General features: G+C 39.4%; 2 protein-coding genes across 2 annotated transcripts in view; one reads left to right on the forward strand and one right to left on the reverse strand.

Annotated features, from left to right (window-relative positions):
* Nucleotides 1-14849, forward strand: part of RARB (retinoic acid receptor beta) — a 160914-nt gene extending 146065 nt beyond the window's left edge. The window contains exons 6-8 of the mRNA XM_006905703.3: nt 10667-10871; nt 11690-11848; nt 13349-14849. Coding sequence (XP_006905765.1) covers nt 10667-10871; nt 11690-11848; nt 13349-13545 — 561 coding nt within the window. The 3' untranslated portion in view covers nt 13546-14849. The remainder of the gene's footprint in view (nt 1-10666; nt 10872-11689; nt 11849-13348) is intronic.
* A 51-nt stretch (nt 14850-14900) lies between these two features.
* The window catches only part of TOP2B (DNA topoisomerase II beta), a 46362-nt gene continuing 34511 nt past the window's right edge, over nt 14901-26751 (reverse strand). Inside the window, exons 28-35 of the mRNA XM_025039053.1 lie at nt 24832-24976; nt 24460-24621; nt 22778-22979; nt 21724-21803; nt 20356-20466; nt 18008-18130; nt 16356-16450; nt 14901-15393 (exon numbers count right to left, since the gene is read on the reverse strand). Coding sequence (XP_024894821.1) covers nt 15226-15393; nt 16356-16450; nt 18008-18130; nt 20356-20466; nt 21724-21803; nt 22778-22979; nt 24460-24621; nt 24832-24976 — 1086 coding nt within the window. The 3' untranslated portion in view covers nt 14901-15225. The remainder of the gene's footprint in view (nt 15394-16355; nt 16451-18007; nt 18131-20355; nt 20467-21723; nt 21804-22777; nt 22980-24459; nt 24622-24831; nt 24977-26751) is intronic.

The following is a 26751-nucleotide window of genomic DNA, read 5'->3' on the forward strand; positions in this document are numbered from 1 at the left end:
AAAATACACACTACAATTGAACATACATACACACACACATACACACACAATCCTGCTCAGGAGAGAGGACCCTGGGCAGTTTGGGAGTTGGATCTTAGAAGGAGTGGTAATGATTACTCAGTAACTTACAGGTGCCAGGGATCCTGAGACTATATATGGTATTTTTTTTTCTTCTCATAAAATCGGTGGGTCTGGGATGAACCTAGGAACATTCAGAAAAAAAAGCAAAACATGAAAACAGCATTCATCTATCACGTACCCACACCCCGTAGAGTTTGCAGACCTCAGCTCATTTGTACCTCAGCCAACTTGGTGACCTGGGGATGGAGATCTGGCCCATTTTACAGATAAGAAGCTGGAGGTTAGGCTGGTCTCCTAAATCAGGGGTGTGCTAGAGGCAAACGCAAGGCCCAAATCCTTGGACTCCAAAGCCATGTGAGGAAGTGCAGACATAAACGGATTGGAAGCATAAACAGGGTGGGAGGTTTATGGTGTGAGAGGCATGGGCCACAGGGAGAGAACCAGCCAGACCGCCAGGGATTAATAAGGCATCTGGAGCTAATCAATAATGACGTTGATAATGAGCTAGTAGAATAAGGAACTTTTTAATGCTTTGCTCATGAGTGTTTCAAGTGTAGCACTCAGTAGAGTTTCCCCCAAGCCTCGGTACACCCCAAGACATTAGTGGAGACTGGAGTTATTGCCAGATGATTAGAGGGACCCCCAGAGGCCCAGAGTAGCTAAGTGATCTGTGAGGTGACACACAGCAAGCCAGTGTCTGCACCAAGACAGGCTGTGAATTCTGACTCCCTTGCTGGTGCATGGCCACCCAGAGGATATTGAAGCCTTCCCAAAGCTCAGGCTCTAGTTTTGGCCTTCCGCTTGCTTCTTAGCTCTCCTTTTGTCTAGCTGCTCATTTCTGTTTCCCTCAACTCCAGTCCTTTGGAAAAGATGGAATGAGTGGGATGCTTTGAGATCCCCTAGGGGAGCTTCTGATTTGCACAACACCACCTGCTAACCATCAGCGTGCTTATATGCAAACCCCCCCCCCCCCACAAAGGCCCCTCCAACACCAGCAGCCATCTTCCCACATCTCACATTTACACTGTACTACATGGAGCTCCCGGGTTTGCGTGTGGATCTAAGAGTTGGCCCTTAGCTCCTCGGTGGAGACAGGGACGACAGGGACTCATTTCCGTGACCTTGGTCAAGTTCTTTAACCTCTCCAAGCCCCAGTTTACTGGTCTGTAAAGTAGGAATACAAATCAAAAAGGCATCAACTAAGGTAATTCCTTAAATGGGCTTAAATACAATCCGTGGATATAAGCAGGGGTCATGCAGGAGGTGCCCAGTCGGTGACATGGAAAGCAGGGACAGAGCTGGCATGAGCCCAGGGCGGTAATTTCAGCCTCTGTGGCAGGAGTCAGGAAACTTTCAACTATTCCTTCCCACCTCATGAGGGTGAGGGGTTGGGGTGGAGATTGGGATACAATAGGCAGAGGAGGAAAAAGCCATTGCAGGGGAAGGGCAAAAGCCTTCAGTCATATGAGATGAAGCAGAGGAATACATATTTGGCCCCAGACAAGAGCTCATTTACGAGAATTTTTAGAGAAGGCCGTGAATCACGAGATCCTGAAAATGCACAACTTCAAAGAGCATCTCTTAGACAAGGATATCAACTGGCTGAGCTGTTTGGAAGAATCTTCTCATCTAAGCCATTGATGTGTGGATAGGGTGAGACAGAGAGACCAGGACAACAGACAGACACGGGCTGAGGTTACTCTCAGCCCCTAGCAGGGAAAGTCAAGGTTGTGCCAAGGGTCACCAGCCTTGACCTGGCGCCACCCGTTCATGACCTCCAGTGCATTGTGTATATGCGGTTTGTCCCTGATGCCCGCCTGCCTTCAGGGCTGGCACTGTGTTGGGCTGCTGAGGTCCCTAGTGGAGGGGCCGGGAGGGGAGGGAGTTGATTTATCATGAAGAAGTGAGAGCCGCTCAGAAAACAGGTCTAAGGGACAGGATAGCCTTGAGCCGGTCCTGCCCTTACTCCCAGCCACACCACCCTCCAGAGGGTTTTCCGTCTCACACTCTGCTGGTATGGAGCCCAAAGCCAGGCTTCCCTCTCGAGGCTGAGGAAAGGGGGTGCTGAGGCCCAGCAGTGAGTTTCATGATTTTCCACAGGGACCAAGTAGCCAAAGGCGCTGGTAAAATGGGCCAGCTCTTCAAAACCATTGCTTGTAGATTTTTGCATTTCTTTTCTCACCCAAGAGTTAGGCATTCTAGCTTTGTGTTTGGGACAAGAAAGGAAGCCTCCAAGAGTGGTTCCTTCGCCTGAGTTCTGTCCTCATGTTTTCCTCCTGGCCTACTCTCCTTTCCCTTTCCTCTACCCCGTTTCTTCTGCATCTCCCTCTCAGCTGCCTCTTCTCTGCAGATAGTTAGGATCAAGTCTCTCTTAACTTAAAAATCAGAGAAAACAATGCTTACGGCTATCTGACGCTCTGGTTTCTCTCCTCTCCTTCCCGTTCTCCTTCCCTCTCTTCCTTCTGCAAATTCTGAGGACCTACTGTGTTCCAGGCACCATTCTAGGCTCTGATGACAGAGCAGTGAACAAAAGAGACAAAAATCTCAGCCCTCATGGAGCTGACCTTCTCCTGGGGGAGACGGATAATAAGCAAGCGAATAAATAGGCGATGTCTTAAGTGCTACAAAGGAACATAGAAGCAAGATCAACAGATGGAGCCTGACTGAGGTGGGCAGGAGTTGGGTTTTGTAGTGTGGTTAGGGAAGCAGGTGACCTTTGAAGGGACCTGAATGAAGGCACAGAAAGAGCCAGAACTAGTAAATGATACAGGTCTGAGAGATGTACAAGTAGAAGGGGGACCTGGAGAGTGTGGAGCTCAAAGGCCCTGGTGCAGGGGAGGCCTGGGGTGGGGGTGGTGGGAGAGGAGCAGTGAGGAAGTGAGTGTGCCTGGAGGGGAACACGTGAGGGGAGCCGAGGACCTGGATCCGAGAGGAAATGGGGCCTGAGTGTGCACGTGGATTTTCATTCTCTGTGTCGTAAGGAGTCACTGGGTTTTGACCAGGGGTGAGCTATGGTCTGACTTTTGTTTCAGATGTTCATTCTGTCTGTCTTGTCATACAGCATGAATAATTGTAGGTTGAAGGAAGAAATCCCATGCATATTTAATGAGCACTTACTATGTGCCAGACACTGGCGATGTGATGGCAGAGGAAAGATGAGGCTTTGTCCTCCTGGAATTTGCAGTCCAGCCCTTCGACCAGCCCGAGGCCTGCTCCCACCTTTACCTCGCTCGTCTCCCCAACCCCTTCTTGCCCTGCATGGCTCCACATCAATCCAGCTTCCCTTTGGCTCACCCTGGGTGTTGGTAGTCGTTACCAGTGTGGGCTCGGAAGCCAGCTTGCCTCGGTTCAAAATCTGGCTTACTAGCTGTGTGACCTTGGGAAAACTACTTTCTCTCTCTGAGCTTCAGTTGCCTCATACTGAAAATGAAGGTTGTGACAGAAGCTTCTTTTCAGGGTCTGAAAAGAATGAAATGAGTGTGCATAGAGGGCGTGACAGTGTTTGGAACATCATAGACCTCGATTATCTTGCATGTTATTATTGGTAAGCCTCGCTGTACCCTCCAGGGGATTCTGTTATCATCCCCATTTGCAAATGAGGCAGCCAAGGCCCAACTGGAAGCCAGAGGCCCATAGGGATTCCCCAGAGGTCCCTTTATCTAGACTATCCTACGTTCAATCCCCACCCCCAACCTACCCCTTCCTTCCTGGCCAACTCCTCATCTCGGCTTAAATGCCACCTCCTCAGAAATGTTTTTCCTGACCAGCCCCTCGATTCTTCCTCCCTCCTCATTGGTCTCTCACGTTGCACTTAAAACATCTTGTACTATAATTAGAAATGTATTTACTAGTGTCTTCTACACTGAACTGTTGGCTCAGTGAGGACAGGAACCATGTTGGGGTTGGTCACTGTGGCAGAGTTCCAGGCACAAGAGATATTCTGTGGATATTTGTGAATGAATGGAAGGATGGATGAGCAAATGAATTCAAGATCAAAATTGGAATTCCAGGATACGGGCTGCCTTCTGGGTATTGCGTCTATGCAAGCTGCAAGTGTGAGGTCTTTCCCTGTGGGACACGCAGGGCCTCCTTGGGTCCTGCCACCTGCTACCCTCACTTCCCCAAGGAAAATATTCCCACGCCACTCACAGCAGCACCTGGCTTCTGGTGACGCCAAAGTGACTGCCCTGCATGACTTCAAAACATCACCTGTAGCTCCTGAGGTCCTGGGGACCTTGTTGCTGTACAGCCATGGAGGGCCATTCCCACATGAACCTGTCCCTCTGCGCCCTCCCAAGGACTCAATAGAGTCAAGACTCCAGCCTGGAAAGGAGCAAGGTCTGGCCTTGGAGGCCCACAGCCCAAGTTCAGGCTTCAGCATTGCCTCTGGCCACTTGTGCCACCATGAGGAGGTCTTGTGTCTAAGTCTTGGCTTCCTCACCTGTGGGTGTGGAGCAGTTACCCCAGCAGTCCCTGGAAGCCAGTGTGACGCAGGCCTTGTAGTGGTCGAGAGGGTGCGCTCTGCTACCCAGAAACTGTATGAATTTAGGGAAGCTATGTGACCTCTGTAAGTCTCAATTATGTTTCTAGTAAAATGGGTATAATAGTAGCTCCTTCCTAATAAGGCTGTTGGGAGACTCGATTGGGTTAATGCCTGTGGGACACTCAGCATACTACCTGGCACATAGTAAGTGCTCCTTTAAATTAGCTATCATGAGTATCAATATTGAGTAAGCCTAGATTGTCACACACACACGATTTGAAGTTGTGCTGCCCAACAGGGTAGCCACACGCCACCTGTAGGAGGAGGTCTGTTTTTAAGACTTGTGCCACCATGATGTGGGTGTGGAGCAGTTACCCCGGCAGTCCCTGGATGGGAGTGTGACACAGGCGGTGTAGTGGTCGAGAGGGTGCGCTCTGGAGTCAGAGTCCCCGGGTTCAAATTCCCGCTCTGCTACCCAGAAACTGTATGAATTTAGGGAAGCTATGTGACCTCTGTAAGTCTCAATTATGTTTCTAGTAAAATGGGTATAATAGTAGCTCTTTCCTAATAAGGCTGTTGGGAGACTCGATTGGGTTAATGCCTGTGGGACACTCAGCATACTACCTGGCACATAGTAAGTGCTCCTTTAAATTAGCTATCATGAGTATCAATATTGAGTAAGCCTAGATTGTCACACACACACGATTTGAAGTTGTGCTGCCCAACAGGGTAGCCACACGCCACCTGTAGCTGTTGAGCCCCTGAAGTGTGTTTGTGGTCTAAAGTGCTATAATTGTAAAATACACGTAGGATTTCAAAGACTTAATATGGAAAATATCTCCTTAATGATTTTTTATATTGATTACATGTTGAAACAAAAATATTTTGGATTTATTAGGTTAAATTAAATATGCTATTAAATTTAATTCTATGTTTCTCTTAACATTTTAAAAATAATGGCTCCTAGAGTGCTGGTCTAGGAAGCAGTCACTGTAAGACGAGTCTCATGCCCCTAGCATGTGCATTTCCTTCCCAGGAAAGAAAGGCAGGCTGGTGGCAGGTCCCACTGGGGAAAACATTTTGTTCCCATGAGCTCATACAATAGGTACTGTGTGTTGCCAGGGAAGACGGCCGTGTACAGCCCTGTATGTGCTATTGTTATTATTATCACTACTTCGACATTCCCACAAGCACTAGAGGATAAATAGTCAAATCAGATCAGGATTTGCCCACAGTTGCCAAACGCAATTAGTGCAGAGGCTGAGATGGGTGAGCGATTTGAGCTTTCTCCTTTGCCTAAAAACTTAGAAATCCATGGATGCCCCCTCCGGGGTTTATGAGGTGGGAGAGGTTCTGAAGAGGGGATCCAGTTCATTTATTCAACAGGTATTCATGGGCCACCTGCTGTGTGGATGACATTGCCCTAAGTGCTAAAGAAACAGCAGGGAGCAAGACAAATAGAGATCAGGCTCCTTCTAGGAGCTCATCTTCTAGAAGGCGATAGGTCAGTAAGCTCAGAAAGAGACAGTGCTGTGGAGAAAATAAAGCAGGGTGATGGCTCATGCTATGGAATACTACACAGCAATGAAAAAGAACTACTGCTACCTGCGCTAATCTGGAAAATCTCATGGATTTGGTATGGATTGAATAAAAGCCAGACACAAGAGAGACTATACTGTGAGGTTCCATTTATCTAAAGTTCCAGAACAGGCAAAACTAATCCACAGGAATAAAGGTCAAAGTAATGGTTACTTTGGGGGAAGAGGTTTGATTGAGAGGGGCCAAGGGAGCCTATAGGTGGTAGAGCCATTCGTATCTTGCTCTGGGCGGTGGTTACACAGGTGTATACTTTGGGAAAATGCATTCAGCTACACTCAAGTGTGTGCATAGCTCAAGACAAATATGTTGTCGTAGTTATCTATTACAGTGTAACAGGTTACCACAAAACTTAGCAGCTTAAAACAATAATTGTTATTATCTCCCACAGTCCCTGCCGGTGAGGACCTGACTTTAGCTGGTTGGTTCTGGCTCAGTGTCTTCATAAGGTTGCAGTCCAGACACGGGCTTGAGGCTGCATTAGCTGAAGGTTTGACAGGGGTTGGAGGGGCTGCTTCCAAGGTGGCTTATTACATGTGCTTAGTTAGTACTGGTTAGTGATGGGAGGGCTCAGTTCCTTGCCATGTGGACCTCTCTGTGGGGATTGCTTAAGTGTCCTCATGACACATCAACTGGCTTTCCCCCAAAACTAGAGATTTAAGAGACCAAGCAAGGAAGAGGCCATGATGCCTTTTATGACCTCATCTCCAAAGTTACGCCATCACTTCCACTGTATTCTTTCATTAGAATCAAATCACAGTCCAGGCCACATTCAAGGAGAGGAGAATGACGCTCCACTTCCTTAAAGGACCAGTAGCAGCAAATTTGTGGGCATATTTTAAAACCACCATACATGCTATACCTCAATTTTAAAACAATTTTATATCCCATTTCCGCTCCAAAATAAGGCGATATGATAGGAGGTAATGGGTTCAGGAATGTGTGTTCACTGTGCTTTCTGAGGAGGTGACATCCGAGCTGAGCTCTGAGTAGGAAGAGTCAGCCACATGAAAATCAAGGGGAAGGCATCAAAGGCAGAACAGCGAATGCAAATGCTTTGAAGCAACAATGAGTTGGAGATTCACAAAGAGGACCGATATGACCCAAAGTTAATGAGCAAGGGGAAAGGAGGGACAGTGGTGAGGTAGTTGAGGCCATGGAGGCCACAGGAAGAAGGCTGCATTTTAAAGATCTAAAGATGACTAAAGGCCATCGGAGGAGTTTTAGCAGGGGAGGAGAGGTCTTTTCTGATGAACGTTTTGAACAGTGTGCTCTGGCTCCAAGAGCAAAAGTGGAAATAACAGAATGGTTAAGAGGCCCTCACTGGAAGAGAAGCAATGGTGGCTTGGATTAGGGTGGTGGTCATATGGACAAGGAGAGAAGTGGACAAGTCCCTTGCTCTGCCTATGGGATGTCAGGTGCTCCGATCCTCCCAGGGCTCATGCCTCAGGCAGTCTGCTCTCAGGAAGCGCCCAGAAAGCAGTGGAAAGATATCCGTTGTCTTTGCTGAAGGCAGGAAGAGAGGGCCCCTCTCACTCTGAGATGGACCAGCTTTGCCCATCAACAGAGCTCTGTGTCATCTGACAGGGCCCTTCTTTGGTGAGTCAGCCTTGCTTGGGCTATTTTTCACCCGTCTCATGGGACTTGCGTGTTCCTCTTTCCAGATGAAATACCCTCCTTTTAAACAAAGGATGTTTTAATCCTGGAGAAGCACTTGGTGGTTGCCAATGACATTTGACTTGAGTGTGACAAAATGAAACTCCTTGGTTTCCCACATGGCAGGCCTGGCCTGAGCCGTGAGGAGGCTGCCTGCCCACTGGGCCCAGCGGGGGCAGGGTGGGGCGGAAGCTCCCTGATAAAAGAAGACATTGAGCATTCTTCCATCTCAGGCCATGTGCCTTCCTCTCAGGATGGCCCATTTATACTTGGTTTTGGTTTTGGACTTCCTAGAGAGAGAGGCAACAGTACATAGTTTCAGTGCTTCATCAGAATCCAAATATTTTCCAGCATTTGCAGAGGAAAAACCCTTCCAAAGGGAACAGTACGAAGGAGACGTTTGTGCCCTGTACTTTGGACTTGGATCTCTAAGTGAGCCGTTGACAGCTTGCAACTGTCTTAAATCCTGGCCTAGTTCTTTCCAACAAATATCCGGTTTGTCTCATTCCTGCAGGACAGATCTCATGCATTCCCATTTTGGCAGTGCACTAAAGCTGTAAAAACTTATTTAGTACCTATTTCATTCCAAACTGGAAATGTTTCTGGAGATTTTGAGCCCATGAATACTGAGCACACTGACTTTGCCCATCACGTGAGAGCTCCCTGCGTAGGCGGTGCTTCCTGTGTTTCTACAGGTGGTCGACGGAACACTGGGCTGGGCATTAAGAGTCCTGGTCCTGCTTTGGCACCATTAGCTGTGTGACCTTGAGCACTGCACTTCATATTCCAGGGCTTTCAGGAGGATGTAAAGCTTCTGCCTTTGCTGCCTGATGTTGGGAATGACTTCCTACCCCAGCAGCTACTAAGATGAAGTACAGCAGGTTGGCCAGTCAGGAACTCAGAGGAAATGACTCAGCTGGCTCAGACAGGTCCCTGGGCAAACTTATCTGAGAGGTGAAAATGACCAGCAGCCAATGAAGAGGAATCTTTGTGATGTTTTGAAAACTACTTGCATTCATGATGGGGTGCTTTCCTGTTCATTGCGCCACTTGATTAATCATATAATAGGAACATTTAAGGAGCTCGAGGACATGTCCTGATTTACACATGAAAAGTTTGTAGGATACAGGCCACAGGCCATATGCACTTTTATACCAGGTAGGTCACGTGAACAGCTATGCAGGTTTGTGCACTGCACAAAGGCACCCAGCCCAGAGAAATGAGGCTAATATCCAAATCAGTGCCAGGCCAGAGGTCATCTCTCCTTAGCGAGGCATCTGAGTTTGGGTGAAGTGAAATGAGATGGCTGTGGAGCAGAAGTTAAGAGCCAAGTCACTGGAGACAGAGAGTGAATCATGTAGTGACTTGTAGTGACTTGACCTAGAATAAGCTACTTGGGTTTGTTTTCTCATCTATGAAGTGGGACCATAAGAATACCTAACTCATGGGCTGATGAGAGAATTAAGTAATATATAAAAACATGTAGCATGGTTGCTGGCATGTAGTCGTAAACAGTAACTATCTTTAAACATTAACTGTCACTCTGTGTCGGAGGTGAGGCGTGCTAATCATTCACCCTTCTCCTCTCAGGAGATATCTGACTCCAATGTCTTCTTGATGAGAAGAAGACATTTTTATCAACTGAGCATCTGGGAAAAATTCTGATCTCCCTTAAACTTACTGGGTTTTTTAACTCTTGTCTTGGTGGGATTAATTTCTCTGTGCTTCAAGGAGCTCCGAGCCTTTTGCAGAGGGAAAAGTCAAGTGTGGAAACCCGACTGGCAGAGGGGCCTTCATGGTTGTTGATGCAAAAATGTGCTTCTGGGTGGATAAGTGCTCTGGATACATGGAGCTCCGTCCAGCAGTTAGGATTGATAGGGCAATCGGAACACAGCTGGGGTTGCTTATACACAGAAACAAGGCCTTTTGTAGTTTACTATGCTCTGAGCAAGGCCCAGAGGCACAAGCATTGAGCAGGTGACTGCATGGTAGCAAGTGTCCTAGGGTAGCTAGCAGAGCCATATATCAAGGGCATGTCAGGCGGGATTGGGAGACTGTAGTAACGTGACCCAGGCTTCTTGCCTATAGAAATTCCACCCATACATCTGGGCTTAGTCGAACTGCTGCCTCTTCTCCATCAATCTGCTCTTGATTCCCCCTGACGAGATCTGAGCTTCCCTTCTTCTGAACTCCCTAGCTCCTTGCTGGTTTCACTCCTGCTCCTTGCATTATAGTTGTCTTGGAACTGTGTGATCAGAGACATCATGGAAGAGGAAGCCTAACTTGGGTTTGAATCAGATTAAGCCACATGTTAACTGTGTGACACTGGGTACATGCCCTAACCTTCCTGAGCCTTCCATCCCTAATCTATAAAATAATTCACTTCACTGAGTCACTCGAAAGATTGAATGTAGGGCATGTGTAACACTTGATATACACTAGGCATGTAATAAATGATAGATATTGTCCTTATGGAAAGAGTAGGCTGTAAGCTCTTTAAGAAGAAAAGAACCGAATCTTATTTTTTTTATCCCCAGCACCTGGCACAGCACCTGGGACATAAGTAGGTACTCAGTAAATGTTTGACTCCAATAGATTACTTTTAGCACAGATATCTCAAAATTTCTTTTGCCCTATTTATTATTCCCTAAAGTAATTTTAATCCATTTTGACTTCTATACTCTATTAATGAACGAGCCGAAGACATTCAACATCTGAGAGGGGTATAGAATTCATGTGATGCAGGAGCTCCTTGGAAACCCTCATGTTATCGCCTGCCTAGATTTGATTCATGCTGTCAGGACAGGCCAGCTTTGATGACCCATCAAATCTTTTTTTTTTTTTTTCCAGATCCTTAGAATTTGCACCAGATATACCCCAGAACAAGACACCATGACTTTTTCAGATGGCCTTACCCTAAATCGAACTCAGATGCACAATGCTGGATTTGGTCCTCTGACTGACCTTGTGTTCACCTTTGCCAACCAGCTCCTGCCTTTGGAAATGGATGACACAGAAACAGGCCTTCTCAGTGCCATCTGCTTAATCTGTGGAGGTACCAACTACCTAGAAAACCCTCATGAGATTCCACGAAGAACAACTTACACTTGTAATTTATAGGAAATTCCTCATCTCCATTTTGGAGTTGTTTTGCTTGGAAAAAGACATAGGAATAAAGCCAGGCATGCATGGTTGGAGTTTGTTGCATTTTTCCACACTGTTATAAATTATAATGTATTTGGGATTTTTCTGCTCTGAAATACCAAAATACTATTTCTCCAATTGCCACAGGTATTTTTTAAAAGGTGGAATCAGACTATTGTAAAATAAAATGCCTAGGGACATTTTAATGATGACTTGCATATGCTATTTGCTAATTTAGTGACTGGGAATACAAGTCTTTGGGTTGGCCCCCTACCAACCTTTGAAGAACTGGGATAAAATACAGCTTTCTTTATAGTGACCCCTACTGGCTCGCAGGAGGCTGAATCATAAGTGGTTAGAAAGTAATGGCTTTAATTAGGGGACCAAATTACCTTGTTTTTTATAACCATCCTGCTCAAGGTTTGTTTTAATTCAGTTCAGTAGTGACATCTTCTGGTCATGAGAAGTAATTTTATCCCTGGGACAAAAGCAGCCAGCCATCAAAATGTACTCTCTACCAATAGGGGGACAGTCATTTTCAAGTATCACAGCTTAAAGCAGTTGCATATATCTTGAAATTTGTATCTGTGATTGGATCATCAAATCAATAAAGTCATAGAATAGTAGGAACAAAGAAGAGTGGAAATGGAAAGAAACCATCTAGCCTTGAAAGTGCATAACTCTTTCTGTCCGATACTAATTATTTCCTATTTTATTTCTGGTATCTAGACCGCCAGGACCTTGAGGAACCAACAAAAGTAGACAAGCTACAAGAACCATTGCTGGAAGCACTAAAAATTTACATCAGAAAGAGACGACCCAGCAAGCCGCACATGTTTCCAAAGATCTTAATGAAAATCACAGATCTCCGCAGCATCAGCGCTAAAGGTGTGTCTTTAGGGTCTGCACGGTATTCCAAAGTGGGCCTGCGTCCTGAGTTTCACTGTGTTTAAACCCCATGTTTTAACTTAGGACATCTGATAAGATACCTTTTTGTTGTTTTTGTTTTAGAATTCATTTCTCATTGAAATCAAAAGTAATAGTATTCGCCTTAAAAAAAAAAAAAAAAACCTCAAATTTTACCCTATTCAATGATCTTAGATTATGAGAGCTTTAAAATTCCGATGATTAAGGATCTGAAAAGCTTTTCAAGAGAATGTACTATTTTCTATTTTTATACATTTCATTCCAGCCTTCTACCCATGCTCTGGTTTATGTAAACTTGACTTCAGTTTTTCCCAAACATCCAAACCTTGAGAAAAATGCGTATAGTACTTACTTAGGGTAATTGCTACTGGTTAAGTTTCTCTTTCAATCAATGTAGCCATTGCTCTCTTATATAGTCAGATTTACTTCCCCACACTTCTAAGCAAAAGGATTCCTGCCTTCCTGAGTATATTGTTTGCCTAGTGATTTTCAGTTTATGTGGCAATTTGACAATTATAGAAGGGCCTAGAAATGTGTCACAGTTGAGTGTTAGAGAAGGGTTTTCCCATCTAGAGAGAAAACTCAGCAGCCATCCCTGGTACCAGATGTTATTTGTTATTGTTTTCCCCATTCGCCTACTCTGTCCATCCCTTAAGACCTCAGTGAGCCAAGGAACAAATTCCACATTTCAGAAAGTGCTTAAAAGCAGTGAACTTGTTTGACAAAGAGTCTCAATCCTTGATTTCCTTCTAAGAGGTTTCTTCGATGAGACAAGTTCAACCGGAGCATGGGATTAAGAGTAGAGGCAAACAGTAGATACTGGTGCTTGACCATTATAATTATGTCTTTTGATTTCAAAACAATGAAGCTGTTTAACTTACTGCTGTCATTCTCTATCTCTAGCTAGACCAATACTAATATTTACTGTGATTAGGGAAATATTCCATTATCTGTATTGTCAAATACAGTAGCCACTAGCCATATGCGGCTCTGGAGCACTTGAAATGTGGCTAATGCAATTGAGGCACTGTTCTCTTAATTGTATTTAAAAAAATTTAAACAGCCACATGTAGCTAGTGGTTACTGTATTGGACAGTGCAGTTGATAATCACCCCAATTTATTACTCAAATCACTTCCTCTGTTTGTTGGTTACTGGTTTCCTTTCAATGTTCAAGATCCTCTTTCTGGTCTTTTATCAGGAACTTCTGTTTGTAAATTATGTTAAGTAAATATAGACTGATATTGTTTCCTGAAACTGAGGCATGGAAATATCAAATTAAAACATGTCACCACATGGCTGCTGCTTTTCTATAAAGTAAAATATTTTAATGCTGTAAAATCAGGATGGGCTCTGGGAGGCACTGGTAGCAGTTTTCACCCTTGTTAAAGTAGATGAAAGTGGATCCTCATTTAGCTTACCCCCATATCTCTACCAGATCTCTATGCTCTCTTTTTAAAAGGTGCAGAACGTGTAATTACCTTGAAAATGGAAATTCCTGGATCGATGCCACCTCTCATTCAGGAAATGCTGGAGAATTCTGAAGGACATGAACCCTTAACCCCAAGTTCAAGTGGGAATACAGCAGAGCACAGTCCCAGCATCTCACCCAGCTCAGTGGAAAACAGCGGTGTCAGTCAGTCACCATTGGTGCAATAAGACACTTTTCAGCTACTTCAAACATTCCCCAGTACCTTCAGTTCCGGGATTTAAAATGCAAGGAAAAAAAAAACATTTTTACTGCTGCTTAGTTTTGGACTGAAAATATATTAAAACTCAAGAAGGACCAAGAAGTTTTCGTATGTATCAATATATACTCCCCATTGTCTAACTTACCTAGAGATACAAACTTTTTAAATTCTAAAAATCAGCCATTTCATGCAACCAGAAACTAGTTAAAAGCTTCTATTTTCCTCTTTGAACACTCAAGATTGCATGGCAAAGACCCAGTCAAAATGATTTACTCCTGGTTAAGTTTCAAAGACTTTGTACATACAGAAATATGGCTCTGTTCTTTCTATACTGTATGTTTGGTGCTTTCCTTTTGTCTTGCATTCTCAAAATAGCCAAGACACCAAGGTTCTGAAACAGACTACTGTACGTGTCCAGCTAAGAAAGATTCAAAAAGATAATTGTCTTGCTTTCACAGAATAATCAAGACATCAAGGTAAGGAAATGGGACTACTGTACAGTATGACAAGATAAGGCTAAAGATATTCTAATTTAGTTAGTATGGAAGCTTGTCCTTGCTCTTTTGATGCTTTCAAACTGCATCTTTTATTTCATGTTGCCCAGTAAAAGTATACAAATTCACTGTACTAGCAGAAGAGAATTCTGTATCAGTGTAACTGCCAGTTCAGTTAATCAGATGTCATTGTTCAATTGTTAATGTCACTTTAAATTAAAAGTGGTTTATTATTTGTTTAATGACATACTACATAATTTTTTTAAAGATTCATTTTTACAATAACGATAGCCTCCAAGGCAAAAACACTTTTCAGTGTTAGTAAGTTTTTGTTTACCTATTCATGGGCCATTAGGGAAATTTCTTGGGATAATTAGCAGGCTGGGCTACCACCTGTACCATGTAACTCTCGTGTCCTTCCTGACTCATGCTTGATACTGGGTTTTTCACCCAGCCTTCTTGATGCCCAGGAGATAACATTAACTCCCAAAGGCATGGGCAGAGAATCTGCATCCTTTGACCTTGTTCAATCACTATGAAGCAGAGTGAAAGCTGTGGTAGAGTGATTAACAGATACAAGTGTCAGTTTCTTAGTTCTCATTTAAGCACTAGTGGATTTTTTTTTTTTTTTTTGATATATTAGCAAGTCTGTGATGTACTTTCACTGGCTCTCTTTGTACATTGAGATTGTTTAACAACCAACGCTTTCTATGTTCATATACTGTTTACCTTTTTCCATGGAGTCTCCTGGCAAAGAATAAAATATATTTATTTTAAAGGTGTGTGGAAGCTTTCACTACACTTTCATTTTCAGTAAAGAGACAGAGAAAACAGTTCCATTTTTAATGTTTAAATTTCATTTCAAAAAGCAGGTCTGTAGTCTGCAATCATGACAATTAAAATCTGTGCTAATGCACGGCAGTCTATAGCAATGCTACAAGCCAATCAGACAGTACATGACATTTCAATGAGTAAAAAAGAGCATAAAACTGTATGTGTAAGAACAAAATGTTAAAAGGCCTACCACAATAATAAAAAACCATCAATTACATCATCACATTAAAATAAGCCAGATGTACAAAAGTCTGAGACAGAAAAGACAAAAGGACAACACAAGTTATCTGTTGAAAAATGTTTCTGTGCTCTTTGGGCACTTAATTAAACATTGCAAAATCAACATCTTCTTCTTCATCAGACTCTGCAAAATATTTTACTTCTTTCCTAGCCCGACCCGTCCGTGGCAGAGAAGGTGGTTCAGAAGTGAAGTCTGATGGGAAGATGTCCACATCCGAATCCTGATCAAAAGATGTTTTCTTCGGTTTCTAGATATTTAAAAACAAAACAACAAAAAATAGATTTCAAACTTCAAAGTTAAGGGGAAAAAAGGACTCATGTTAAAAAGAATTCTCATTCCTTTCACTTCACTTGCATTGGGAATTATAAATAATGGTGCTTTTAAAATCATAAATGTAATGCTAATTTAAGTGTAAAGCCAGTTACCTAATAATTTTTATGAAGGAAAAAAGAATTAAGTATAATTATTAGCCACCTCAGTGATCTTATATTACTTATCACCATTACTTATTTCTTTTAGAATTTATATTACCCAGCAAATATGCACAATGCCCAGACTAGTAAAAATTCAAATTGTTTAATTTGTAACTACCTATCAATTCATGAGAGGAAAACAAGACTTGTGCACAGTATGTAGTATACACTGTGTTTATAAAAATTCAGAGAAGAGTCACCAAAATGGACCAGAGGTGTATAAGACTGGATGGAAGAGGTGAGTGTGAAAAGCAGCATAAAACTAAAATCATCTACATTCATATTTTTAAGTTTCAATGGAAAAGAGAGAAAAAAGGGAGATATCTGATGTTATTCGTGTACTTAAAAGAGTATACTTCTGGAGAAGGACCAGACTAATTGGGAAAATTAGCTGCAGTCAAATGAATTCAAGTTTAAAAAATAAAATTAGCCCTGGTCAAATAAAGGAATATCCTTTATTTGGTCTGACAAAAATATTTCAGACAGGTAGCATGTAATTTCTATAGCTCACTGGATAAAACAGTCTTAATTAAGTAGGCTCATTTATGCCACACTTTTATGCAAGAAAGAGTCCTGATTATATAGATTTAGACTTGAATAATTCTTCAACCATATACAACCCCCTATAGCTAAAAGATGCTAGGTTTAATGCTGTTACATTGTATAGTAAGTGAATTAAGCCATTTATAAATCATCTTAAACAAAACTAGATGTTAAAAAAAATGTTCCTGATTACCTTGCTTGGTGTTTTGGATGTTTTCCTGCCAGGGTTATAATCACCTTCATTTTCAGAGCCAGATGCTTTCCTTTTCTTTGCCCCTCGGCCTTTACCTTAAAATGATACAAATGGTTTTTTTTCTCCCAAGGTTAAGTGCAAGGTTAAGGTAAAAATACTGTATTTTACTTCTTTGGCATCCCCAATCATTTACTGCAATCCTGATCTCTTAATATGAATGATGTAGAAGCAATTTGCAACATCATTTCAGTTCTGGAGTTGACATGACTAAAGAGTATTTCACAAATACGTTTAAACTAGTTGGAAAGTCCTCAAGACAAATTTTAATTACCAAGCCCCTGATACATAATAGAAAACATTCACATTGTACACATGTTGTCCTTGGGCCTGAAAGGAAAAATCTCTTGGAAGAGTGCTCTTTGTTTTGTATGTGATTAAAAAAATTTAGTTTCTGATATTTCATGGATCAATTCTTTTAAAAATATATTCAAATATGAATTACTAGAAAATATACTTTCTTATTAACACAAATTAGAAAGGTATAAATCCTTACTCTAAATTTTATTTATCATACACTAGTTGCAGATCCCATTTTAAGTAGCACAATCTTAGAATAAACCCCCCAGTATTAATCAGGAAATAATCTGTCAAATCCATATTCCTTCTCAGACCTAGAATGAGCACATGCAGCCTATTTTTTTTTTTTTCTATCTACCTAACTTCTTATTCTCATCATTGGATGAGGAAGAGACAAAGGTAATATTTAAATGTTCTCCATCCTACAGTGATGGCAGTGAGAGAAAGAAAAAAAATGGAACTCGATTGCAATTCTAAATTTTTTTAAGTTCCTTAAAAGCTATGACTAACCAGATTGTACTACTAAAAGATAGCCTAAATGATCTTGGGCTATCATATTTGAGCAAATGAAGCAACAAAATGTCACTTTTATATTTATAAAGGTTTCAAACTGTGTGCACCATAAGTACTGATATCCCCAATCACGTTTCTTTTCCAGCCTCCCACCCCATTCTCTCTTGTTTCCCTGTTAGGTCTGTATCTCCTTATCCTAACCACAACTTTAAAAAATAAAATAAACATGTTGATAATATCTGTCATTTGGATCAAAGGCTGAACAGCTACCCTTAGAGAAAATCATGTCTTACTTTTTTTTTAAAAGCATCTGTCAGAACTTTCTAGATCCTGAAGACAAAGAAGGGGTACCAGGGAGATTGGGGACTGGTGCCTTGTGGGATATAGCTATTTCATTACCTAGATAAACAAAAAGTTCTAAGTCCTAGCGCCAGCCTACTCCAACTATTCTCACTTTAGCTAGTGAAGAGCCTTCATCCACCTTTTTAATAACTCCTTCTAGTGAGCCACCTGCATGAGGGTCTTGGAACCATTCCTAGGTATGCAAATTGCTTACTTAACCTCTTCTGAATCTCAATTTCTTAATTTGTAAAACAAAATGACTAGACTCAATTGTTTCCTTTGGACTCTAATTTAGCACTGATTTTTAGAAACAAGAAACATTGCTTATTGAGTAAAGCAATTTAAAATGTGTACTCAATCTCTCTAAATTCAGTGAGTTAGAAGAGACTAAATATTTTCCACAGGGCATAAGTTAGAGGGTTATACAAAGATATCCTCACCTTTTGGTGTTGTAGTCTTCTTTGGAATGCCAAATTCTGAATCTGAGTCAGAGTTTATAGTCTCTACTTTCTTCTGTTTGGGAGTTCTCTTGGGCTTAGGGGTTGTATCTGAAGATGGTTTTCCTATTAAGCAAATTTCCATTTCTTAAATCAGCGTAATATACTTACCAACAAACCAAGCTGAAGTGAATCCTATAACAATGGTATTTCTTACAGCTGCTATGAAATTGAATATCCTTAAATAATAGTTTCTCTCCACTTGGTACCAATGTAAGAACAAATGATGTCTCATAGATGATAAAATGCTTTTTATTTAATTATGTATAATTTGCCTTTTGATAATTCAAGTGATATTTTAAATGAGGGCCTTTAAAATGAATTAGGCAGTAACTTTTAAAAAGCAGTACTAAAAATATAGTCAAGACAAAAAAAATGACAGTAATTATAACCCAAGTACAACCGCATATTAGGTTTTAACTTTTATTTTAGAGGAAAGAAAAAAAAAAAAAAACATTTTTATGGGACTTCAAATACCATGAATGGAAACCGCATTGCTCCACTCAAAAGTAGAAATTCAGGCTTAGCACTTTCATGTGGAAAGAAATATGAAAATTCCAGAAATGTAGTAAATAGACCCAAAGGCCTTCATTTTAATGAATTTTGTTTTAATGGAATTGACATAGCAGGGTGGTCTAGGGGCCATCTTTTTTCTTCGGAAGAGTTTCCAGGCTTACAGTGTTAGGTGGCACTTTCAACTCTACAGAGTAAATAAGTCAAATATCTGAGTACTCTGGCCTTTTTGCTATAACCTGACTAGAGTTACAGAATTTAGCTTGTATAATATTTATGTAATTTGGAGTTAACATATATGATCCCTCAGAGGGACATGATGCATCCTTCTCCTTGAAACAATATTTTGTGGGAATTGTGTTTTTGGAAAAAGGCTAAGGGCTTGCTGGGATCCCTGAAATCACACCACACAGATGTCACCCAGTCAACTGTCACAAGGCTAGTTCAGCTACTGTGAAACAACCAAACAGGTGTTATGATATGCTATCCTTTTAGTTAATGCTAAACTCTAACTCATAGGTTGAATAGGAGTGAACGACTTGATGAAACAAACAGGTTGATATGTTGAAAGAACTGATATGGCTCCCAAGTTATCAGGGTGGTTATAAGATGCTGATATGAAGATGATAAAAGATGCTTTAAGGGAAATTATTCGGCCTGCCTTGGTTTGAGTTCCCCAGAAGTAGACCCTACCTGACTATAAGAAAGACTCAAATACAAGTATTTATTTGAGAGATAAAGGAAAGGTAATATAAAAATGGGACAATGAAGAGAAGGCAGTCAGTAAAGGGTAAGTTATATCAAGCCTGTCATCACTGTGGGAGCTTAATCCCATGAGGAAGCCCAAGAGCCAGTGTAAAACACATCCCAGAGAAACAAGAGCACTAGGATATTTGCAGACCAGCTATCTTCAGTCACTGGCAGAAGGTGGCTGTGTTGGGGAAATGTTAATATTCCAGCACAGCAACAAAGAGAAAGTCCTGAAGCAAAGAAATACAGACATTGGTCCACATGCACTGAAGAGGTAAGGGTGAAGAGATACGGTCGGGGTGGGGCACCCAATGTGTTAACTAGAGAGGTTCGTGCAGCCAGCTAATTTCTCATCATGGTCCTAGTGCATTCAGAATAAGTGGGGCCTTTTATTGTTGTACTGCTACATCTAACACGTGTGTCTACAATGGTATTGTCTGTTGTGCATTTTTGAGATCCTGAAAGGACAGTTCATACTTTTTGTTCACTTGCTGTGGAAGTAGCAATTATCTTTTAAACTGATACTGACACCTCCTTCAAAAACACCAAGGTGTGTACGTTGGTACTCGTAATAGATTCATGAATTCGTGTTTCATTTACAGTCTAAGGCTATGGAAACAAAGAAGTTGCATGACTCACAAAGAAAATGAGGACCCCAACTGAACAGACCAATCATTCCACATGAGGAATTAAGGCATGACCTACATAGATAACACAATCAGGCTACTAGTAAGACAAAATTTAAATCTATTTTACAACCAATGACAGGAGAGCTTTACTAGAAAGCTATCTTTAGTATCAACACATGGTATTATTTTTTAATTACAATAGCTTTAAAATGAGGTCTTAAAATAATTTTTAAAATTATGTGGTTAGAAAACAAGAGGGATTCTCCTTATACACATTTATAACTATTTTCTAGCGAAGTCCCAGTGCCAATAGTTTCAAATTATATTAAGTTTCTTTTAACATCAACTATTTCTACATGGTTTATACAATGCTTAACAAAATCAAATATAAGTACATACCTTTTTTAGCAGCTACTGTTTTACTTGGTACTTTATCTGTTTGTTTCAGACCAAATGACGGTGAAAAAACAGAAGCAGAATCTTCTTCATTACTGTCAAATTTAGCTGAATCTAAAATTACAAAGCTTTTTTTCAGTAAAGAGATTCTGTAAGGACCATTTAATAGTTAAACTTTAATTCTTTTTACTGATGACTTCTCTTTAGCTAGGTATTTGATCTTATAAGTTTCTATTTTGTGATCATATAATCCACAATATACAAATGGCTGAAAATAAAAAAATATAAACAAATATAATGTTATATTTCAAAAATGTTAACTCTATTGTAAAACAATAAAGAAATGCATAAAGCAATGGAATTTCTTAGTAGTCCCAAATGCTAATCATTTAAAACTTAACTGACAATTTCAAAAACAAATACCGATGATTTATTTTAAAATGAGTTAAGAAAAAGCTCTCACTGTGATTATTTTAGTATCTATACATCTAGTGCTATTAACCATTACATGAATATAACAAATAATGGTCAAATCTAAAAAAGTAGTAAGTATTCATCCTTTTAAACCAATTTTAAAGCACTGAAGATTAGTTTTAAAAGTATGTAGGCTTATCCAGTTTACTTTCACACTCTAATTTAATTAATCAATTCCCTCCCTCCCTGAAACCAAAACAAGACTTAAAATGGCTACTTGGATGTAAGCAATCGTTTTATATAACTGTTTTGATATGCTGTCAAAATGCATATCTGTCTATACATAAAAAACATATACCTATGTATATGTATACGATCTATATATGTCTGTCTATATGTATGTGTATTAAAAAATACAAGACAGTAAATAAATTCAGTCTAGATTGTTTTGACCTTAAAAATTCCACACACAAAAATATAGATAAAAAATATATGCCCTGATTAAATTTCCTTCTATGAAAGTTTTAGTTTTACAGCTACCAGGGTTTAGTAAAACAAATTTGCGTATTGTTACTGTTATAGTTTAAAAAAATATATCATATATACATTCACAATGCCATGAAACTCAAACTTCAATCTTCCAAAATATCTTTCTGTATTTTTCTCTCATTAAAACACTACATTCACATAACACTCCCAACACACATACAAGTTAGCATCTGCCTATCCACCTAAGTGCTTTCATAATATCTATTTTGACAAAGCAGTTGGGAATCACTTCTGGAAAAGCAAACAAACCTTATTACATTGAGGAAAGTATAAAAACAAGATAAATTATCTACGCATAAAAAAATACTGAAATCAAATCATGACCTAATGATTTGTCTAGTTTTTTCTTCTTCACTAAAATATAGCATAATACAATAAGTAATCAATGAAAAGATTAAATGAGCATACCATCTTCTGACTTCTGAGAGTATGAAGGAAATGAGAAAAGATTCCCAAAATCCTGACTTTTTTTATCATGCGAAGATTTTCTATTAGAAAGAAAAATTAAACACCACAATGTAATTTAAATATCTGGTTTCAACCTTGATAAATTATATGTAATATGTACTGCAAAATTATAATCACAGAACAAACTTTTGTTCTCTGATTTGTTTCTCTCTGTTGAAGACTGGGAAACCAAACTCTTTTTTTCTCTCTCATATGCACAAGTGTGCATACACACACACAGACGCCAGACAAACCAATGATTTACCATAAGAGAATGGAAACTTAGTGAAAATTTAGTTATTCAAAATATCACTAAATTAAATTTTATGGTTGATAAAACCATTCCAGAATTTAATATCACTAAATTATTGGCAGAAATCCAAGGAGAAAGTCAGAATCTCCATCAGAATAGGCATTAATCCTATTTCTGATCCTAGACTGCATGTGGTAAAATACTTCTTTATAATAGGTGGCAAAATACTTCCTTAAAAAATCTGAAATAGTTCACATACTTCACATCCTACATGTAAGTGTTCACATTCATCAGAGGCAAGAAAAATAGACTAAGGCCAAAGCTAGGAGAAAAACTAAACTTCCCAGTTCTAAAGATTTAGTTAGTAACTTTTCTTTGAACCAGGGGGTTGTCAAACTATGTCCCTATTGCCTATTTTTGTAAATGAAGTTTTAATGAAACACGACTATCAGTTCTTTTACATACTTTATGGCTATTTTCTTCTGCAATGGCAGCACTGAGTAGTTGTGGCAGAGACCATATGGCCTGCAAAGCCTAAAATATTTATTATTGAGCTCTTTATGGAAAAAATTTTGCCAACCCATGCTCTAAACTATAGCAAGTTATGTAAACAGATGCGATATTAACCAAATTTACTGATTCAAGAGTAGGACCTTACCTAAAATAATAACAATTTCTTAGAGCTTACTATAAGAACTTTAACAAATGCCTAATAAGCTAACTGCACCATATAGCTGAATAGCAGTAGTTTCCATTACTTACTCTGGAATAGTTTTAGATTTGCCTGGTGAAAATGTATATTCATCTTTATCTAGGCCATCTGAAGGAACAAACTCATCTTCCCCATCATTTGTTATGGGAGATGCTTTAACTTTTAATTCCTCTAAATCATTATTGTCATCATCATCATCAGCATCATCATCCTCTTCTTCTGAGAAATCAAACGTGTACTTAGGCCTTTCAGCTAGGAGAAAAATGAAAGTGAATGTTAAAATCAAATCCAGCTTTATCCACATGAAATATGATGATGAATAATGTATTTGAAAAATATTCCAGCTATCATTAAAAATACACAGGGGTGGCGGTGGGGAAGACAAGCATTTAGAGAATAAAAGCCAACAATTTTGGCCTCAGTTATTTGGATAGTATTAACACCCATCCACCTGTACTTCCCAGGAGGCTATGGAATAATAATGCTGCATGTTAAGTGAGCATATACTGATGGGATTAATTACTAGGATACTGCTTGTCATACTTAAATAATACTCAAAAACAGTAGTAGTCATTAGGGCCACTGTAAAAGTAACTACTAATATAATTTCCGCAATTACAAAAGACAAATTTTACAGGCCTTTAGAAAGTGCTAACCTTTCTCTTAACCTTTTGCATAAAAACTTCTATCTTCTATTCATGGTAGTTTTACTATAAAATAACAGTAGTAACTTTTTAGGTGAATGAGGAAAAATAAAGATAAGACCTCAATATATTAGCAAACAATAATTTAATATAATGTATAAAAAGGTACCAACTGGGGAAAGACAGTTTGGTATAATAAAATAAACACTTTTTAGCATAAGTTATGAAATAAAATTTAAAAATCATTTTGATGCTATGTAATTTTTTTACTTCATTTTAGATGTATGGATAAATTTTAGTATTAAATACATTTTTGAAGTATTTAATTTAATACATTAATTTTCATGTGTTACACATGTTAAAAATTCACATATATTATACTACCTATGGCATTAAAAAAAGAAATTCAATCATTTTTGTGATTAGAGAACCAAAGAATTTAAAAAGTATCTTCCAGAGACAAAACAACCATAATTCTGTATCATTCATTTTAAGTAAATTAGGACTTAAAATTGAGAAGAATCTCTATAAAATAGGACACTCAGTTTTTAATTATTTGAAGACTTCAAGTTAATGAATATTCAGAAAGGATCAAATCACATGCTTAACAGCAATATATATAATAGTAAAATGGGATTCAGCAAACTAATTCTATCACTGCAATTATCTAAATTTTGCTATGTGCATGGAATCAGACTCCTAAAGTAGAAGGAACTTTTACATGATACAAGAGGTAAAAAATAAACAAAAACAAAACTATGAAGTACTTCTATTGATCCATCACTCTTGGTATACTACCAATGTACATTTTTTTACCAAAAATCTTTAAACTATGCAGGGAATATAACCCAAGCTTTATATAATAAACATCAATAAGAAAATATGATTCACTTTAGAAAAATTTATGTCCAACTTTCCTAGAAAAGATCATTCTGTAATGCAATTTTTTGTGTTCATGAACTATAACTTCTGAAATACTAATGGTTTAGTTAACATTGGTAATACTAATAATACCAATGTACATGAGTAATACTAACTTGGTCAAATTATAACATACAATAAACTAAATATAAAATGTATCACAATACCAGCCGCTCTCCTAAGCAAAGAATCTCTTGGAATAACCACAGGTTCTGTTTCTTCCAAGTCGCTTTCTGACTTGGATTCATCATCTGACCAAGGATTCCGTTTCTTCACTTTCTTTGCACTAGATTTACCAGATGATGTAGGTGTTTTTCTCACCCTGGTACCTAAAACAAAAGAATAATATGTATTAATACTTATACAAATGTCATTAGTAAAAATAAAACTGTTATAATGAAAAGTTCATTATAAAAATAACAAATGTTCATAAACACTGGAGACATTGCTTTAACTATTAGGAAAACAGCACAATCAAAAGAAGCTACTAATACCCCATATATATATTTTCACGCTCAAACTTTGTAACAAATACTCACCAGGCTCCTTCTTCTCCCTTTTGGGTTTGGGACCTTTATTTACAGGCACTGACTGTATCAATGCCTCTTCGCCTGTACCTTCTACTGGTGTTCCACTGAATTCTTCATCAAATTCCACTTTTACTGTTGTGGTATCAAGATCGCCCTACAAATTAAAAAGAAAACCAAACCATGAGTAAAAATTAAAGTTAATTTAACACCATATATTTTAGAGATACATTTCCAGCCAATAGATTGCTTTTTCATATCAAATGAGTAAAAATAACAAATGTAATTCTATGAGGTCTTAATAGATAACTTGGATCAGACCATGTTTTACTTTATTTAGGTGTAGCAAATGACATTGCTTACCACTCTAATCTTGTGGTACACGACATGAGATGATAGCTACTCAAAAGCAACCATAAAAAATAAGAAGGCAGCTTTTGCTTATCAAAGGGACTTTCAGACCAATAATTGTGCACACCAAAAGGTACCTGCAAATAAGCTACTATAACTGAGGTCTCTATATACTAGAAAAAAATCTTCAGATTTTTGAAGGAAAAGAAGCAACGCATGTCACGCACTGTTAGCCATTATAAGACAAAGCCCTGCGACTCTAAGATTATTGTGGGATGGGGGAAAGAGGAGGACAAGTCATTACAATACAAATAATAAATATAGAGGGAAGTATAACAGTTACCCATGAGGAGAAGTGAGCAACTCTGCCTAGAGCAGAGTCAGGGAAGACTCTAGAAAGGAGCCTTTCTGATTGGGTTTTGAAGTAATGGTGTACATTTGCCAGGTCAGGAGAAAGAAGGAGGAAAGAACATTCCAGGCAAAAGATACAGAGGCATGAATCACCATACTATGTTTAGAGAATTGCAAATAGTCTGCTAGGATTCAAGGCAAGGTGAAAGAGCAGTTAACAAACACACAGGGAGACATGTAGATGCTAAACTACAGTGTATAGGAGTCTGTTTAGTCTGTGGGGAGTCACTGAAAACTTTTAAGTGTTTGTATAATAATTGGACTTACTTTTTGGAAATATCACTTTAGTAGTAAGAGGCAAGACTGAGGAATGAAGTAGAGAAAGGTAGAAGTCATGATTAGATGACTAAAGACAGGAAGACTAATTAAGAGGATCACTTTAAATTATCTCAGAGAAAACATAAAATTCTAAGATAGTGTCAATGGGAACCAAGATAAAGATATGGATTTTGGAATTGCTTCATGGGCAGCCAATAGGATTTAGTTACCATTAAATGGGGAAATGCCCAAGTTTTTGGCTTATGTTAGTGATGAATGATAATGTCAGTAACAGATAAGGTATAGAGGTAGAAAAAGAAGTTTTGAAATTAGGATAGTAGGTCCAGTTTCATAAATGTTGAGTTTCAAGGGGTCTGGGCATTCATATGGCTATATTATTAGCCTGTCGCTCCTGAAAAGCTTATGAACATAAATTTGAGAGTTATCATGTGAGTGGAAAAAGCTCTGAGCATAGATGTTACCCAAGGGGACTATGAAAGGTGAAGAAAGAGTGATGAACACTAAATCTGACAAACACCAACTGAAAAGGAGAGAGGCCATTTTCCTAAGGAAAAAGCAAGTGCATATGTGCAAATGAAGCTCTGTGTGGTGGGGAGCCAAGAGACAGGGAAGTAGTATAGGCCTCAGTTCATTAGAACATTAGAAGAGACTGATCTCTCTGATATCACAATGCTCCCATGCTTCAGATATTAGCTCTGTACAGAGAACTCTCCAATCTCATACCCCACCGCTTAGGCTCATTCCCCAATCTCTGCTGGACACATTCATCTATATAACTCCTGCGTTCTAAAATCAACCTGCCCAGAAAAACCAGCCTCTTGCTTTCAGAACATCATGCCTCCTGTTTCCTCAGAAGTCTTTTCCTCTGAAATGTCTTCTCAATGCTTCCCT

This window comes from Pteropus alecto, unplaced genomic scaffold (assembly GCF_000325575.1).
Source record: "Pteropus alecto unplaced genomic scaffold, ASM32557v1 scaffold10, whole genome shotgun sequence".
NCBI classification, from domain to species: domain Eukaryota; kingdom Metazoa; phylum Chordata; class Mammalia; order Chiroptera; family Pteropodidae; genus Pteropus; species Pteropus alecto.